Below are 15308 nucleotides of genomic sequence, written 5' to 3' on the forward strand. Positions count from 1 at the left end.
GTTAATGCTCTGAAGCAGATCCATCATCCCACATGTGGCACTTGTAGAGAACGCGACATTTGGAGGGTCCATGGACGAAGGGAACGCTGTGGAGCAGCCCAGTCTGGTGGGGGCCGGGGCTCCCGGGCCAGGAGGAGCGGGGTTGTGGGTGGGTGGCCGGCTCGGTCCTGCGCCCCTGCGCCCCGTGCAGGCCACACGCCCCTTTGCCCAGCCGGGGTCGCCTGTGCGACGGCGTAGGGTCTTGCCCTCCAGCGCCGCTCCTGCTGTGGAGAAGGGACGGCCGGTGTGCGACAGCTTCATTCCGCAGCGTATGTGGAGAGCAGATCAGCGCCGGCACTGGAGCCTGTGCACAGGGACCCCCGGGGCACGGAGACCCCCGGGGCACCGGAACCCACGCTCCGCTCGGGGTCAGGGAAACCCCTGCCCCAAGGAGAGCTCCATGGCGCTTTTCGAACTCTGGCCCGAGACAGAGCAGTGGTGACGCGGGGCTGCCATCTGCCACAAGCCCCGTGCCCCAGGCACTGAGGGGCGCGGGCCAGGCGGGGCCTTGAGCACCCCAGCCCTCCGCCTGTCCGGACCCTGCCGTGTCCGGGCCTGAGAACAATAGGGGTGAGGTCACCGGGCCTCCTTCCTGCCGCTGCTCCCGAGAGTGCTTCACGGGGCTCATGCTGTGACTCGCCCGGGCGCCCACACGCACGCAGCCTGCCGCTGGTTGCCGCTCGACCGGACCCCGCGGCGAGCACTGGGGACAGCCCGGCCACAGCGCTTCTCCTGGGACAGGGCGACTGGCCCGTGCGCAGTGCCTGTCTCCTCAGCTCCAGGCAGGGCGGAGCCTCGGCAGCCACGTCGCTGGCTCTGCCCTTCAGCACTCTCCAGGGAGCCTGCGTTTGCTAACTTAAAGGTGCTCTCTTCCTACAGGTAAACTCCGGGTATGGGGGTGCTTCGCCTTCACCCCCTCTGACCCTCGTTCCCCGTCAAATCCTCCTCATAAACTAGCCAAGCCCAGCTATAAGCACCAGGAATGTGTTCTGTGTGGTAGTGGCTGAGACCACGTGTAGTGTCCTCTTTCTCACTCCACCGAGTCCCTTTTTGGGGACCGAGGAGCTAGACCTTTGCGCCGTGCTGCCCGGCCAGGGCGGGCTTGCTGGCGGTCCTCCAGTAGACGAGGCCAAGAAGCAGTCTGGACGCTCGACTGCTGTGTGATTCCCACAGTCAAGTTTAGTTAAATTTCAAGATTGTATGTAAAATTCATAATTCCTGATGCCTTTGGAATGTGTAATTGCTTTCTAGAAGATTGTTTTTGAAAAGGAATTTGATTTGTTAAGTGAGAGGTGGGTAATTCTGAATGGTTATACTTATTCGTATAAGCATTCATGTTTAACTTTACAGATAAATACACTAAACTTAACAGTAGTAAGTTTTTGAAATGCCAGCTTAGATACCTTTAGCCAAGCAATTCTTAAAACTATTTAGCCTTTATATAGTTATTTTTTATATCGTGATCTCAGTTTTAATGGCTGTGCTTAACTCTTTTTGTGTTTGGAAGTCAGGGTGTAAAATGTTGGCCCAACTGTATTACGGTAAGATCTTGTTTTCACTCAGTTGTTTGTGAAATTATAAATTTATTCCAGTACCTGTGGTCACTGCAGCATATACTACGAAAAACCTGTAGTCTCAGAGCAGCGCTGTCCAGTAGAAATAGAATATGGGCCTCATACGTAATTTTGATTTTTCTATTAGTTACCTTAAAAAAAATAAAAAACATTAAAGTCAATTTTAATAATGTTTTACGCATATTCAAAATGTTACGATTTCAGCATATAGTCAATATAATTCATTAATGAGATACCACGGTTTTTTTTTCCCATACTGTCTCTGACATTGGGGTGTACTTTACACTGACACACACTTCTGTTTGGACTGGCCCATTTCCTGGGTTCAGTGGCCTGGTGGCTGTCATATTGGGCAGCACAGTATTAGAGCATCTGATGCCATTTCGCCAATGTCTGAAAAGCTATTTTTTTATATTCCTATAATTGGCTTTTGGTCACTGCTTATATATTTACATTTTTTTAGTGACAGAGGTGACACGTAGACACGTAGCAGCCAAATGTTATAACTTCTGGACCCCTGTTTCCTTAATTAGAAAAGGAACAGAATTACTGTAAAATGAATTTTAATTGTGTGTCCACATGTGTGTGTACATTAAGTAAAATAGGAACTAGTAGAATTATTTTATTTTCTCTAAGTTCAGTCTAGATTCGTTTGTTCATCATTGCTTAGAAGTAAGATACGCAGTGTAACGTTTCCGAACTTAGTAAGTTTTGTTTCACGTCGTCTTGGGGCGTAGTCTCCGACGTTCTTGCTTTCATTCAGACGGAGTGAGGCGTTCCTGTGGCTCGGCAGCCGCGTCCGCCTTGGTGCTGTGCCAGCGCTGGCCTGTCCCCAGCACAGGGCGGTTAGCCGGGGCCAGGTCAAGCTCACTGCTCCGGCCACCCAGTCGGGGTGGGCGTTCCGGGCCGGGGCTCCTGCGACCAGGCTGAGACGCTGGCTCACCTTCGAGTTGGTCAGAGGTTCTGGTGTTTTGGGTTGGAAGTAACTACCGTGTTCATTTGAGACAGACACACACACGGAGAAATTCCGTAGAGTTCTTTCATCTCCTGGTAGCCACCTACGATCTTGTTTTTCTAAAGTAATTACCAGCGGAACTGTAATTTCTCCGAGCAACAGTGGTATTTACAGTTGTCTCAGGGCCGGTTTAGCAGCTGCTCACTCGGCGCGGCCAGGATTTGGATAAGCAGAGGTGGGCAGCGGGGTGGAGGCGGGAAGGGCGTCCCCGGAGGCCGCAGCCTGTGCTCGGGCTGGAATGGCTGCGGCCTGGTGTGTCGTCCGCGGAAGTGTGAGCAGAGCCCCCGGTCCGCGAAGCAGGGGATGCTGACCGGGGAAGCGGTGCAGGTCGAGAGCACGTCTGGAAGATTCGGCACCGACCAGAGTTTGGTTGCCTGATAGAACGTTCCAGATCCAGGTTCTGCGCATCACCCCCCACCACTTCCCCAAAGGTGTTTTCTTTAAATGTCGGATTCCACGATTCCTTGTCAGTGACTTTCAGTTAGTTGCTTTTTATGACCCAGCTCAGGCAGACCTCAGGTGCTGGCAGGTCTCAGGTGCTAAGGGTCTTAGGTGCCAAGTGAGGTCTCTGATAACCGTGAACTCTTTCTGTCTCAGAGGAAGGCCTTCTTTGTGACAAGCAGCACTGCTTATAAACCGAACTTACTTATAGTGACAGCAGTTGTAAATTAGACTTTAAATAAATCCGTGTCACGTAAGAAAACGACGTTACTTTTGCAATACTATGCCTTTCTCGCCGTCCGTCACCTGACAGCAGTGGATCTGAGTGCCCCTTCCTAACACATTTGGTCCACGCTCAGAAGTGCTTAGGGTTTCTAACGTTTACTCATTTCACAGTGTTATCTATATTAGGTTTCCAGCTTACACACAGTGGGCGTATCAGCTGCTTCTTAACTACCAACGCGTTTCTTACTATTCTGGACATCCTCGTAGTAGGTTTTCAAATTAAGGACTGGCCCATGCTGTGGTAGGTAGGTGGCCTTATGAGGCAGAGGCTCGGGGCTGCCGTGGGAGGCCGCCGGGGAGGGGCCTTCTGTACAAGGAGCTAGAGTACAGGACGGACTAGCCATTCAGGGGGACAGAGACAAGCCCCTGAGAACCGAAGTGAGGTAGAGGTCACGTCTTGTCTGGCGTTGGGAAGGTGAGGGAGTTGGCAGGTTGTGGCAGGTGAGCCTAGGAAGTGGATGCTGAAAGGGTTTTGGCAGACACCTTGCATCAGAGGGACGTTTTGTATGGCAAGAACAACATCCGTGCGGGAACAGGGGATCGGGACGGACCGGGGCCGTGAAGCTCGGTGTGGGTCAAGCACAGTGCGTCGTCAGAGGCTGAACCGAACTTGGGCTGAGGGCGTGGGACACCACGCGCAGAAGGCTGGCTGGCGAAGTCGGGGGCAGGAGCCACCGCTGCAGGCACGCTTCAGGACGGGGCCCTTCCTGCCGCACGTCTGTCATCAGGAGAGCGTCCACTCTGCCACAGTTGTTCTGAAACTCGTATCAACTTCCGCCTAAAGACGCGATGGTGATGGCGCTGGCCAATACCTATGTTGCATGATCGGTTTTACTCGAACATTTCACTCAGGCGTATTAAATGTCCCATTGCATTTAATAAGTAAGTTGGCGCCTATTTTTAAAAGGTCATGAGATTCCAGGTTACACTCACAGCTCCTGTGAGGTCTGCTGAAGTTAAGCTTCCGTGGTAAGCTGTCAGGAACGTAGAATGGTTAGAAGTCGTGGGGCCCAGTGGTCACCCTCAGGTGTGTGGTCGCTGGTCTAAAGGCAGAGGCTGGAGACATAAGGTGGTCATCCAGCGAAGCCACAACTCGCCGTGAACGTGAAACAGACAACAGGTGTCTTGGAGTGAAGACTGAGTAGCGGAAGAGCCGCACACGGGCAGCTGAATGGACGTGCGCTCGGCTTGTCGGGAAGCAGGGAGCGCTTTGTCACTCTTTCACGTCACTGTTCTGTGATTTTAAAAAGGAAGAGTTCTGTCGTTACAGTTTGTCCAAATAGATGAGCTTTTCCCTTATTAATAGTAATCTTATAAAGCATACCAGAAATGGGCTTGACTTACAGTTTTAACGTATAGATTTCATGATCTATTGTTTATATCGGTGTTACTAAAAATTCTATATTGCTGGGATTGCTGCTAGATATTTTTCTTGTCAAAGATGGTAGCGGTTGATTATCTTATTAAAAGGAAGATTTTTGTTATCTAATTTAAAAGGACAGTATTACATTACCAAAAAATAATGCTGTGTGAAAATGCCCGTCATGGGAAAAACTGGTACAGCCGCTCCTTATTCACGGTGGGGGGCGGGGGCATCCGAGCCCCCCGTGGGTGTCCGAAACTGCGCAGAGCAGTGAGGCCCGTGTATGCTGTTTTCTGTATCTACACGCCTGTGGCGGAGTTTACTTTGTAAACGAGGCACAGCGAGCGATGAACAGCAGCAACTCAGAGCAGCACAGAACGATGTCCTGCCACCCAGGCCGGTCAGTGTGGTCTCCGCAGCCCGGCCGACAGCTGCGGAGCGTCTACAGCGTGGGGACGTGGACAGAGGGGCGACTCAGCCCCGGGGGGACGGAACCGGGCTGTGCGAGGTTTCATCTGTTCCGAACGGCGCATTGTTTATTTCTGGAGCTTTCCGCTTGACGTGTTCCCGTCTTGGTTGAGCTAGCCCATGGGCGCGGGGCCGGGCTGCTGGACCTGAACTTCTGCAACGTTACGTGTATCCGTTCAGGAGAAGATGGAAGAAAAAGTAACCATAGCTTCAGAAACTTCGCAGAAAGTCTGGCCTAGGGTATTGGCTGCATATAAATATCGTGTAGTATTTGCAGAAAAAGAGGGATTCTCAGTGCCCCCCATGGGAATTGTTATTTGACAGCTACGAAGAAAGCTCTGGAACATGAGCTCCATGAGAACAAGGGCTTTTGGTCCATTTCCTTGAAGTATCAGACCTTCAGCTTCAGAGGGCGTAGGCATTTAGCGAGTATTTGTGGAATGAATCACATTGTCGTTTAAACAGCTGAGTTGTTGAATGAAGCACTTAATCGTAGGTTAGGTTAGATAAGCAGGAAGTGGTCGGGGTCGCCTTGGAAGTCACTTGCCCAGCGTGTCCTAGGCCCCAGGTTCAAGGAGCCCAGTGACACGTCAGTGAAGTCAGGCAGGAGCCACGTGAGTTGCTCTTCTGCTGGGTGGCATGCCAGAATGCGGAAGCTGCCGTTTAGAAAGTGCCTCCGGTCTGTTTTTTATTGTGAAGTATCAAATTGACAAGCAAGTACAAGCTTCGTCGAGTATCCCAATCATGGTTTTTGTTTGTTTGTTTCTTTGTTTTTTAAATTTTTGTGGCACTGGGACCCAGGCGAGGCCCACAGGTCACCCCTGGCCGTCGCATAGTGTTAGAAGTGCTGGTGGTTTCCCAGGGCCTCTGGCGGCCAGGCGTGTGTCTGGGCCAGGTGGGCATCGCCACACAGACGCACGCGGGGAAGGGCAGCGCGTTAGCAGGCCGCACAGCCCGGGCCAGGGTCGGCCGCTGCTGGGGACTCTTGATGTTAGCTCGCGTAGGACTTCAGTAAACGCAGCCTCCAGTTAATGTGCCCACGGGAAATCTGGACCACGCTGCTTCCCAACATTGAATAGTTTTGTTAAACTGAGCCATTTTACACCATTTCCTAGTGAGGTGTGCGATGGATGCTTTTAGGCCCCGACAGTGGTGTCGTGCTGTGTGCTGGGCCCTCTGGGGGCGGTGGGGGCGGTGCTGGCGGGCGGACCCCCTCTGAAGCCTGCTCTGTCAACTCAAGGGAAGAGGGTGCCGAGTGGCAGCGACGTCATTCAGTTGCAGGAAATCTGATTCAGTCAGGTTGTGTGTTGAAGTCGCTGTCTTCATGACTGGTACCTTTTAAGCTTCTGCTTTTACGATACTGTATTTCACAGCTACTGAAGTAGTTGTGAGCTGAGAACATATACTCATGGGATAGTGGCAGTAAATATCTACGTGAGATTTCGTGCATGTGATGGTGCCAATAAAGTATCCAGAATGCTGGTTTTGATGTCATAGTTGTAACGTCCAAGTAGCACGTTGGCCATTCTGTAAAGCAGCCGTGTGTGTTACCGTGGTCTCACCGAAGTGCCTTCTTCCTCCTTGCGGGAGTATGCACTGCAGCCAGGAGCATCATGTCGACTGGGCCTTGTGGCTTCAATATTTACTTAGAGTTACAGTACCTTAAATTAAAGCAATAGAGTATTTTCTGCATAATTTTCTCTCAATAACGAAGTCTTACTACCTAAGTGTTTGCCGTGAACGTTTTTTTGTTTTAAATTTTAAAGGATATGTATGAAAACAATAAGGACTTAAGGGGGTGTAGGTAAATACTGGAATACAAAAATCCTATCGTCAGTTGCTTTTCTGTTAAAGCGATAACATGATAGTACCTATCGTGCCGGTCGTTTTTACTTCACTCTTGTGGCCGTTCAGAACCAATCTTAAATTGCCATTAGGATTCAGTCTGTTTTAGTCTTATCAGCAGATTTATTAACAAATGACTCATTTTTCAGTAGTTATTTTTCTTAATTTGGAAACAAAATAGGTGCATTTCTTGGTAACTTTCTTTATATTTATCAAATACTATTCTATTTTAATTTTCATATAGAAACAAGAACCAGGACTTTTTTGCGGTTCTCTGTGTATGTTATTTGCAACTTCTGTCGTATTCGCTGAGTGTTGTAGCTCTCGTGTATTTTCATCGGGCTGTTTCTACCTTGTTTTTGCTCAGGGCGCTGGCCAGGACAAGCTTGGGATCTACGTGAAGTCTGTCGTGAAGGGAGGCGCTGCGGACGTGGTCAGTACGGGTTTTATTATCTCACACATGTAACAAGTGACATGAGACATTCTACTGATACTTTGTTACAAACAGGCAGTGTACTTACGTTGACTTTCCCTCCCCACTCCCTTCGCTGTCCTGCCTCACACGCGTGTGCCCCTCGGGTATGCCCAGGATGGACGCCTCGCCGCCGGTGACCAGCTGCTCAGTGTGGACGGACGGAGTCTGGTAGGACTTTCTCAAGAAAGGTATCGTTCGTTTGTTTTAAGCTTAACATTAACAATTTCGGGGCCGTTTCACGTTAAATTTTACAAGTGAAGATGAAAAACAATACTGAACAGCAGTGCCCTCACCGCTCACCTTTTTAAGTGTGAAACTTCAGTGTCCGTGACGTTTCACTTGTTAGCAAGACATCAGTGTACAGTTAGTCTAGAGCAGTTTCTTTGAAGTTTAAAAAAGTCTTCGTAATACTGCCTAGAATTTCTCATCCTAACGTGCTAGCGAGAGCAGTGCGTGTGGTTCGTGTGCAGAGGGGGCAGCGCGTCGCCGAACACCGACGGGGCTGTGGGCCAGCCGGCCGTCGCCCGATCGTGGCTCCCATGGCGCTTCGTTTCCTCACGTTCGTCACACTCTCTCCTAGGGCTGCAGAGCTCATGACAAGAACGACGTCCGTGGTCACTCTGGAAGTAGCGAAGCAAGGAGCCATCTATCACGGCCTTGCCACCCTGCTCAGCCAGCCGTCCCCGACGATGCAGAGACGTAAGGATGGAGCGTGTCCCTTCCACCATCGCTGCCAGTAACGGCAGTCGTGTCGACCACGCCCCTGTGCGGGCGCAGTGCGTCCAGGGCCTCCCTTGACACTGAAGGACGCCCAGTGGGCACAGCCACTAGGCTGAGCGGGGCGTGAGAGCAGGTGGGCCCCAGGTCCCGGGCTTCAGGTGTGGAAGCACGTCCGGCCACCCATCTCGAGAGCCCTCTCGCCCTGCACGCCCGTACGGAGAGGCGCAGGTCACGCGGTCAGTGCTGAGCACGTCATGTGACTGGCCCGTCGGGGCGGTGGGCAAGCGCAGCGCAGTCCTCAGAGCAGGTGGACACCGCTGAAGGAACGCCCGTGCCCATGAATGGTCCTTTCAGCCCTGCACGTGATCGTCACGTCACGTGTAGTGCACTTTAAATGAAAAGCCCAGTTATTTGAGTAAAGTAATACGTTGGTGGGAACCATGGTTTTTTAGCTATATCAAAAATCTCAGAATGAAATCTATATAAATGTAGGGCTTTTTAAAGAAATGAGTTCGGAAACCACAGGAAAAAAGATCAGGACTCACAGTGTCCTTTAAACTGTTAGGGACGGTGCACCTCGGTCCCCAGAACCCGCCTTGCTGCCAGCTGTGTGGCCGGCAAGCCTTCGTTCTAGGTCGGCATCGTAGGAGCTTCAGAGCCCAGGACCCAAAGTCTAGACGTAGTAGTAACGACACAACGAGGAAAAGGACCCCGAGAACCTGGACCCACTGCCCACTGCAACCAAACAGAAAGGGCCCCTTAAGAAACCGCGCATCGCACTCTGTGACGGACTCTGCACGTTTCTTATTTTTTTCATAACGTAAAACTTAACATGCGGCTTGTCCGATTTCAAAGAGGCAAACGAGACGGAGTTAGAAATCAAAGAGGGAAATGTAGGTAATAAATCAGAGCCACCAAGCAAGAAGCTGAGAAAATTAAAAAAAAAAAGATCGGACAGTCACATTGAATGACGTCTGCTCATGACGATGGTCTCCCTGAGTGACTGAAAGAAGTAATGCATTTTAAAAAGTGAGGGAAGTTTGTTTATTTTTAAGTTTTGAAAAAGTTACTTTAAAACAGGTTTAGTTACTTTAATTTGTTACTTAGAACAAGTAAGTTTATGAGAAAATAAGCTTTGAAAGAGTAGTACCTTTTTCCGTCAGTGCCAGTTAAGGGTTGCTTTATTTGCAAACCTTTTAAAGATTCTGTAGAAAAATTTTACCCTCTTAGAAAAATCATCTTATTTCTCTTGCTAAAAACAAGTTTGAATTAGGGAGTTTTAAGTGTCTGTACTCATCTTTCAAACTAAGGGCATCTAAGATGACACCTCGAGCAAGTGGCGGCACCCTGAATGCGCTGTGGTTTCAGTTTCAGATCGTCGCGGCTCCGCTAAACCGCGACCGAAGAGTGAAGGCTTCGAGCTCTATAACAGCTCGGCTCAGAATGGGTCACCGGAGAGCCCTCAGCCGCCGTGGGCAGAGTACAGCGAACCGAAGAAACTGCCTGGCGATGACAGACTGACGAAGAACAGAGCTGACCACCGCTCCAGCCCCAACGTCGCAAGTGAGAGAACTGCCCAGCCCCGCCTGCTCCGGCCCAGGGCGGGCGGGGGGCGAGGGGCGAGGGGCGCTGGGTCCTGGCTGGACTGAGCCCCTCCCCGCGCGCTGGCTGACGGGACTCGTTTCCCACGAGGGCGATCCAAACGAACGATCTTTTAACAAGAAGGAAAACGAACTTGCAAAACCTTCGATTCGGCCTCTAGGCAGGGTCTCTGGGCAGGCACGCTGCTGATGCTCCAGCGGGGCTGGCGGCTACCCTTGTGAAGCAGGGCAAAATGCGCAGCACCGGCAAGGGTCACAGAGCATAAAGAATGTGCTCTGTGGCCCTTTGCCGAGACCGTTGGCCCGCCCCCGGTCTGTAGCCGAGCCCTGTGTCTCTGGCTGTGACACTCAGGACGGGCGGGAGGGCGATCCGCCCCGGCGGCAGAATGCAGTCGTGCGGCACGTGGCGACTGCGCTCAAAGACTCTGGTCATGGCTCAGCTTTCTGTGTTACATCATGTCTCCCCCTGACTCTCTCCAGCAGATCAGCCTCCGGGTCCTGGCTGCAAGACTGCGCACGCACCTGGGACAGCCGCGAGGGTGACGTCCGTCTCCACCGGGAACCTGTGCACGGAGGTGGGCGCCGCGGGCCCAGCGGCCACCGTCCCTCTTAAACGCTCACTGCCCCCACACAGCTCTCCCTCCACGCATCAGCGTCATCTGTCATCCCCGAGTATTTAATGTTTTAGTGTTTAATGTAATAGGTACACGAGCTTTAAATTCATAAGTCTGGGCCAAAGAAAGTCTTCGTTATTCTCGGGACCAAACTTCTGCTTTTAACACAGTTTTCACATTTGTGTGCTGTATTTTGAAAAGCTCACTGCAGATGAGGGAGGGTCTCACTCTCCCTCCTCACGCTTCCAGGAGCAGAGCCCTCCGCCCAGGCCCGAAGCCTACCCCATCCCCACCCAGACGTACGCCAGGGAGTACTTCACCTTCCCCGCGTCCAAGTCCCAGGACCGCGTGGCCCCCCCGCAGCACCAGTGGGCGGACTACGAGGAGAAGCCACGCGCACACGTGGACGGCAGTCACTCCAGCATCACAGTCCAGGTGAGGGGGGCGGCTTCCCGACACGCCTCAGCGCTTGACGTAGGCCCCGCGAGAGCAGTGTCGGGGGGGTCGAAAGCCCACGGCGTCTGAGGTGGCACTGCGGAGGCCACCGTGGCTTCTCCGTGGGTGTTGGTTAACCAAGGCAAGGGAGCAGGCGGCCTGAAGCCTGACAGTGAAAAGGGCTCTGTGGTCCCCGTCACGTGATTAATAAGGTGGCGGGCACGTTCAGCCTTGGTGACAGTGGGTGAGGCCTGCCGGACTGACCCCGGCAGAGGGGGGAGGCAGGCAGCCCCGTGGTCGGCGCCGCTTGCTGCCCCTGGCTCTGGGAACACGGTGGTCATCGAGGCCCCTGGCTGTGAAGCCAGCAGCACTCTGGGAGATGAAACAGGTGACCCCGATGTGGCACGGTCAGTGCTGCTGCAGAGTCGGGTCCCGGCCCTCTCTGTCCAGGCGGGACTGGAGCCTGCGCTCCCACGTGACACCTCGGCCGCCTGAAGTCAGGGGCGGGGGGCTCCTCAGACACGCGGAAGAGCTTCATTGACAAGCCACGGAATCTGGGTTTTATATCCAAGTTCGTAGAGGTTGGGAGGCGGCCGGGCAGTTAAATCGGGAACATCATTGATGTGTTTCCCTTTTTAGAGAGAGAACTGCATTGGGAAATACCGGAGGAAGGAAGTAAATGTGTGTTTGAAAGTAGCCGTCTGGGCTGTGGATAGATGCGTAGCCTGGAGCGTGAACCGTGGGGTGCTCATTCTCAGGTCAGAGGGTCAGAAGACACTTCAGAGTTGAGACAGGCTTCGAGCTGTGCCTGGATGGCTGAGGAGACAGGGAGAGAGGGTTCAGTCACAGACAGCACAGCCGCACACGGGAAGGAGCCCCGTTTTCTGAACGTGACTCTTGGGTCGCAGCTCTTGGTTGTTCATGAGGTTTCGTCTTGTCATCTTGTCTCATCCTTAGGGCCATCTCGCTTGTTTCCTACTCAGGCCCAATAGTCTGTAGGAGTCTCCTCCACCCACCCTGCCAGCACTCGAAGTGAGACGGGTCCTCCCCAGACTTCTCTGGAACAATAACTCATGCGCCTCATGCACCTTCCTTATTCTGTTAGCCTTTAGGGCTATTGCTTCCCACCGTCCGATGGTGTTTGCTGTTTGCTTCTGCTTCGCAGCATGGGTCAATGACCCCGAGAGGAGGAAGTTGGGACACTGGGAGGCCAGGGTGTTGCAGTCACCCAGGTGGATATTGAAATGACTAAGATCAATGATGGATTTACTTGGGAGGGTTGGAAAGAGCAGGCAAGTGAGCACCAGGAGCTGACAGGAGGTCTTTAAGGAAAGGAAAAGAATGACTCAGGAGTTGCTAGATACAGCAACAGAGAGAGACGGCAGGTGTATGGTCCGAGGGCAGGAAGCCCGAGATTCTGAGCGGGCGGTGTGGCGCGTGCAGGCAGGCGTGGCGTAGCACTCTCGCGTGGTCTGTGGATTGTACGCCCAGCGGTGGAGAAACTGCTTCCGTGTACGGAGTCGAGCTGTAGCGACATGTTGCGCCTCAGGGCTCCATTGGTCTATCAGGCTGTTTTTTTCAAGTGGTATTTCATTTTTCTGCCTTTCTAAAAAATATTTCACGTTTCATCTTGTTGGTTTTTTAAGGAAAGGAAAACTATTTTCCAGGTTTGCATCTTCCATTTCTGCTCGTGAACAGGGCAGGAAAAAGTGTTTGACTCGGACATCACAGTGAAATCGTTTGTATCAGTGTGAACTACTCGTAGTCGTAGACGTTTTTCAGACATCCGACTTGCCTTTGAGAAGAGTGTATTTCTGTCTCTGTTCCTCACGCACACAAGTTCACGTCTAGCAGTTCCATCCCGCCGCGCCTCACGCCTTGCTGAGACGTGAGCAGCGCCGTCTCAGACGCGTGGGCTGTGCCCCACACCGCTGTCCCTGGCGGCCGCAGAGCGTTGGGAAAGCCCGTGTCAGCTGGTGGAGCTCAGAGTCGCGGGTGGCCCGGAGGGTTAGGATTTGATGACTGCTCTTAGTGGTCAGAATGTTACCACAGAGAAGTGGTTTTCGTTGCTGTTCGCACGATTAGACTACATACGTCCCTTGCAGAGCTGTGTGGCTGGTGCCACAGCAGAGGTGCGGGCAGGGGCCTGAGAATAAGGGCGGGCACCCTGGGCGAAGTCCCGAGATCTAGTGCATTTCGTTTTTTGACTAGTGATCCAGAGAAAAAGTTTGTCTTCCAGCAGATGAGGTTCCCTGGCAAGGCTCTGAGGCCGCGGAGCCACTGAGCCGCAGGGCGGTGTCCCGCTAGCTTTCTAATAACCTTTCTCCCCGAAGACGAAATGTCTATGAATTTTCAGTAACTTCTTCCGCTGAGTGGCCGAACCGTCACAGCCTGTCTTTCTGTTTTTCCAGCGTGTTACCCGCTCCCAGGAGGAGCTTCGGGAAGATAAAGCTTATCAACTGGAGCGGCATCGACTAGAGGGGACCCTGGACCGCAAGTCCGACAGCGACGTGTGGCTGAACCAGGGCTCCTCCCTGGGCTCCAGCACGTCCAGCCAGGAGCACCTGGACCCGGCCTCCAAGTCGGGCACGCCGGCCTCCACGCTGACCAGAAGCGGCCCCGGGCGCTGGAAGACGCCGGCGGCCACGCCGCCCGTGCCCATGGGCGTCTCCCAGCCCATCCGGACCGACCTGCCGCCCCCGCCGCCCCCGCCGCCCGCACACTACGTGGGCGAGTTCGACGGGGTCGCGCTGGAGCTGCCCCTCCCGGGGCCTCCCGCCGGCCAGCCGGGGCCCGCGGCTGCCCAGGCCGCGGCCGCCGAGCGCAAGAAGCGGGAGGAGCACCAGCGCTGGTACGAGAAGGAGAAGGCCCGGCTGGAGGAGGAGCGCGAGCGCAAGCGCCGCGAGCAGGAGCGCAAGCTGGGCCAGCTGCGCACGCGCGCGCTGAACCCGGCGCCGCCCGCCAAGCCCGAGAAGCCCGCCACGCTGCCCCGGCCCCAGGAGACAGTCATCCGGGAGCTGCAGCCCCAGCAGCAGCCGCGCACCATCGAGCGCAGGGACCTGCAGTACATCACGGTCAGCAAGGAGGAGCTCTCCTCGGGCGACAGCCTGTCCCCGGACCCGTGGAAGCGGGACGCCCGCGAGAAGCTGGAGAAGCAGCAGCAGATGCACATCGTGGACATGCTGAGCCGGGAGATCCAGGAGCTGCAGGGCAAGGCCGAGCGCTCGGCGGAGGAGGGCGACCGCCTGCGCAAGCTCATGCTGGAGTGGCAGTTCCAGAAGCGCCTGCAAGAGTCCAAGCAGAAGGACGAGGACGAGGAGGACGAGGAGGACGACGACGTGGACACCGTGCTGATCATGCAGCGCCTGGAGGCGGAGCGCAGAGCCCGGGTAACGGGGAGGAGCTGCGGGCGGGGTCTCCTGGGCGGCCCGCCCAGCTGGGGCTTGGGCCGGGGCGCGGGGCGCAGGGCGCGGGGTTGGAGAGGCCCCTGGGCGCACGACGGCCTGACAGGACTTACTGTTGGCTGGCGCTTGTGCACACGACCCGGGGTCAGAAGGCTGGACGGTTTTGACACGACTATTTCAAACATATTTATCCTTCTCAAGCCTTCAGTTGAGGAAATAAGATGATAGCCAGTCATAGCCTTGCCCAGGGGACGGCATATCTTTTCTTAAACTGCCAGGCAGTCGGTATCTGGGGCCCTGTGGACCCACACGCTCCGCCCTCACTGCCCCCCGCTCTCTGGTGGGCGGGGCCTGCGAGTGCCCGCCCCCCTTTGCTTACAGCCCCTTGGCCCGCCTAGCCCGATTATTAGTCCTTGACAGTGGGCCCCGAAGGGAGCTGTTGACAGCCTGCTGGGGAGGTTCAGTATCGTTACAGGAGGGAGGCAGGCCCCCCATGATGGTGACGAAGCGGGTGATGCCACCGTTAAACCACCACCTGTCAGTGATGGGATAAAGATGCTGAGAACCTGTGACTTTACTCCTGTTTCTCCAGATTATGCAGATAACCTGTTTCTTTATCAAATAAAAGAAGAAAAGTAAGATTTATGTTAGTTTAATGCAATAGATTGTTAAATTGCCAAATTTGAGATTTTTGTTAGCCTCTCGAGAATTATTGACAGAAGCATTTATCAGTATTAATTTGCAGAGGGTGCTATTGACCACTTCACATTATTGAATTTTAGTGATTTTTTAATACAATGCATTATTGTAAGACAGCCAAGAGCATGACCTTTTTTCTTTTAGATTTTGTTTCTGACTCCAGCTTCTGTTTGACACTGTCTGTCCTTGAGACCTGAACCGAGAACCGCTGGTCACACGCTTCAGTCGTGTGCCTCACGATGAGTTTAGTCGTGGGTCGTGATTAGTGAGCGCTTAGGGCCAGCAGCGTCAGCTCTTCAGTTCACTCCCGAGATGTATTCTCTCTCTCTC

The 15308-nt window shown here is 53.6% G+C and overlaps 1 protein-coding gene across 18 annotated transcripts in view; it reads left to right on the forward strand.

The window, feature by feature from the left end:
* Positions 1–15308, forward strand: part of AFDN (afadin, adherens junction formation factor) — an 81762-nt gene that overhangs the window by 50763 nt on the left and 15691 nt on the right. For 10 of the 18 annotated variants that reach the window (XM_039881635.1, XM_039881645.1, XM_039881718.1 and 7 more), the window contains 7 exons: positions 7398–7463; positions 7620–7693; positions 8086–8204; positions 9594–9788; positions 10307–10401; positions 10690–10875; positions 13287–14264. In XM_039881635.1, coding sequence (XP_039737569.1) covers positions 7398–7463; positions 7620–7693; positions 8086–8204; positions 9594–9788; positions 10307–10401; positions 10690–10875; positions 13287–14264 — 1713 coding nt within the window. The remainder of the gene's footprint in view (positions 1–7397; positions 7464–7619; positions 7694–8085; positions 8205–9593; positions 9789–10306; positions 10402–10689; positions 10876–13286; positions 14265–15308) is intronic. The other 8 variants (XM_039881636.1, XM_039881683.1, XM_039881698.1 and 5 more) reach the window with 1 other exon arrangement.

This window comes from Pteropus medius, unplaced genomic scaffold, assembly GCF_902729225.1.
Source record: "Pteropus medius unplaced genomic scaffold, Ma_sr-lr_union100, whole genome shotgun sequence".
In the NCBI taxonomy this organism is placed as follows: Eukaryota; Metazoa; Chordata; class Mammalia; order Chiroptera; family Pteropodidae; genus Pteropus; species Pteropus medius.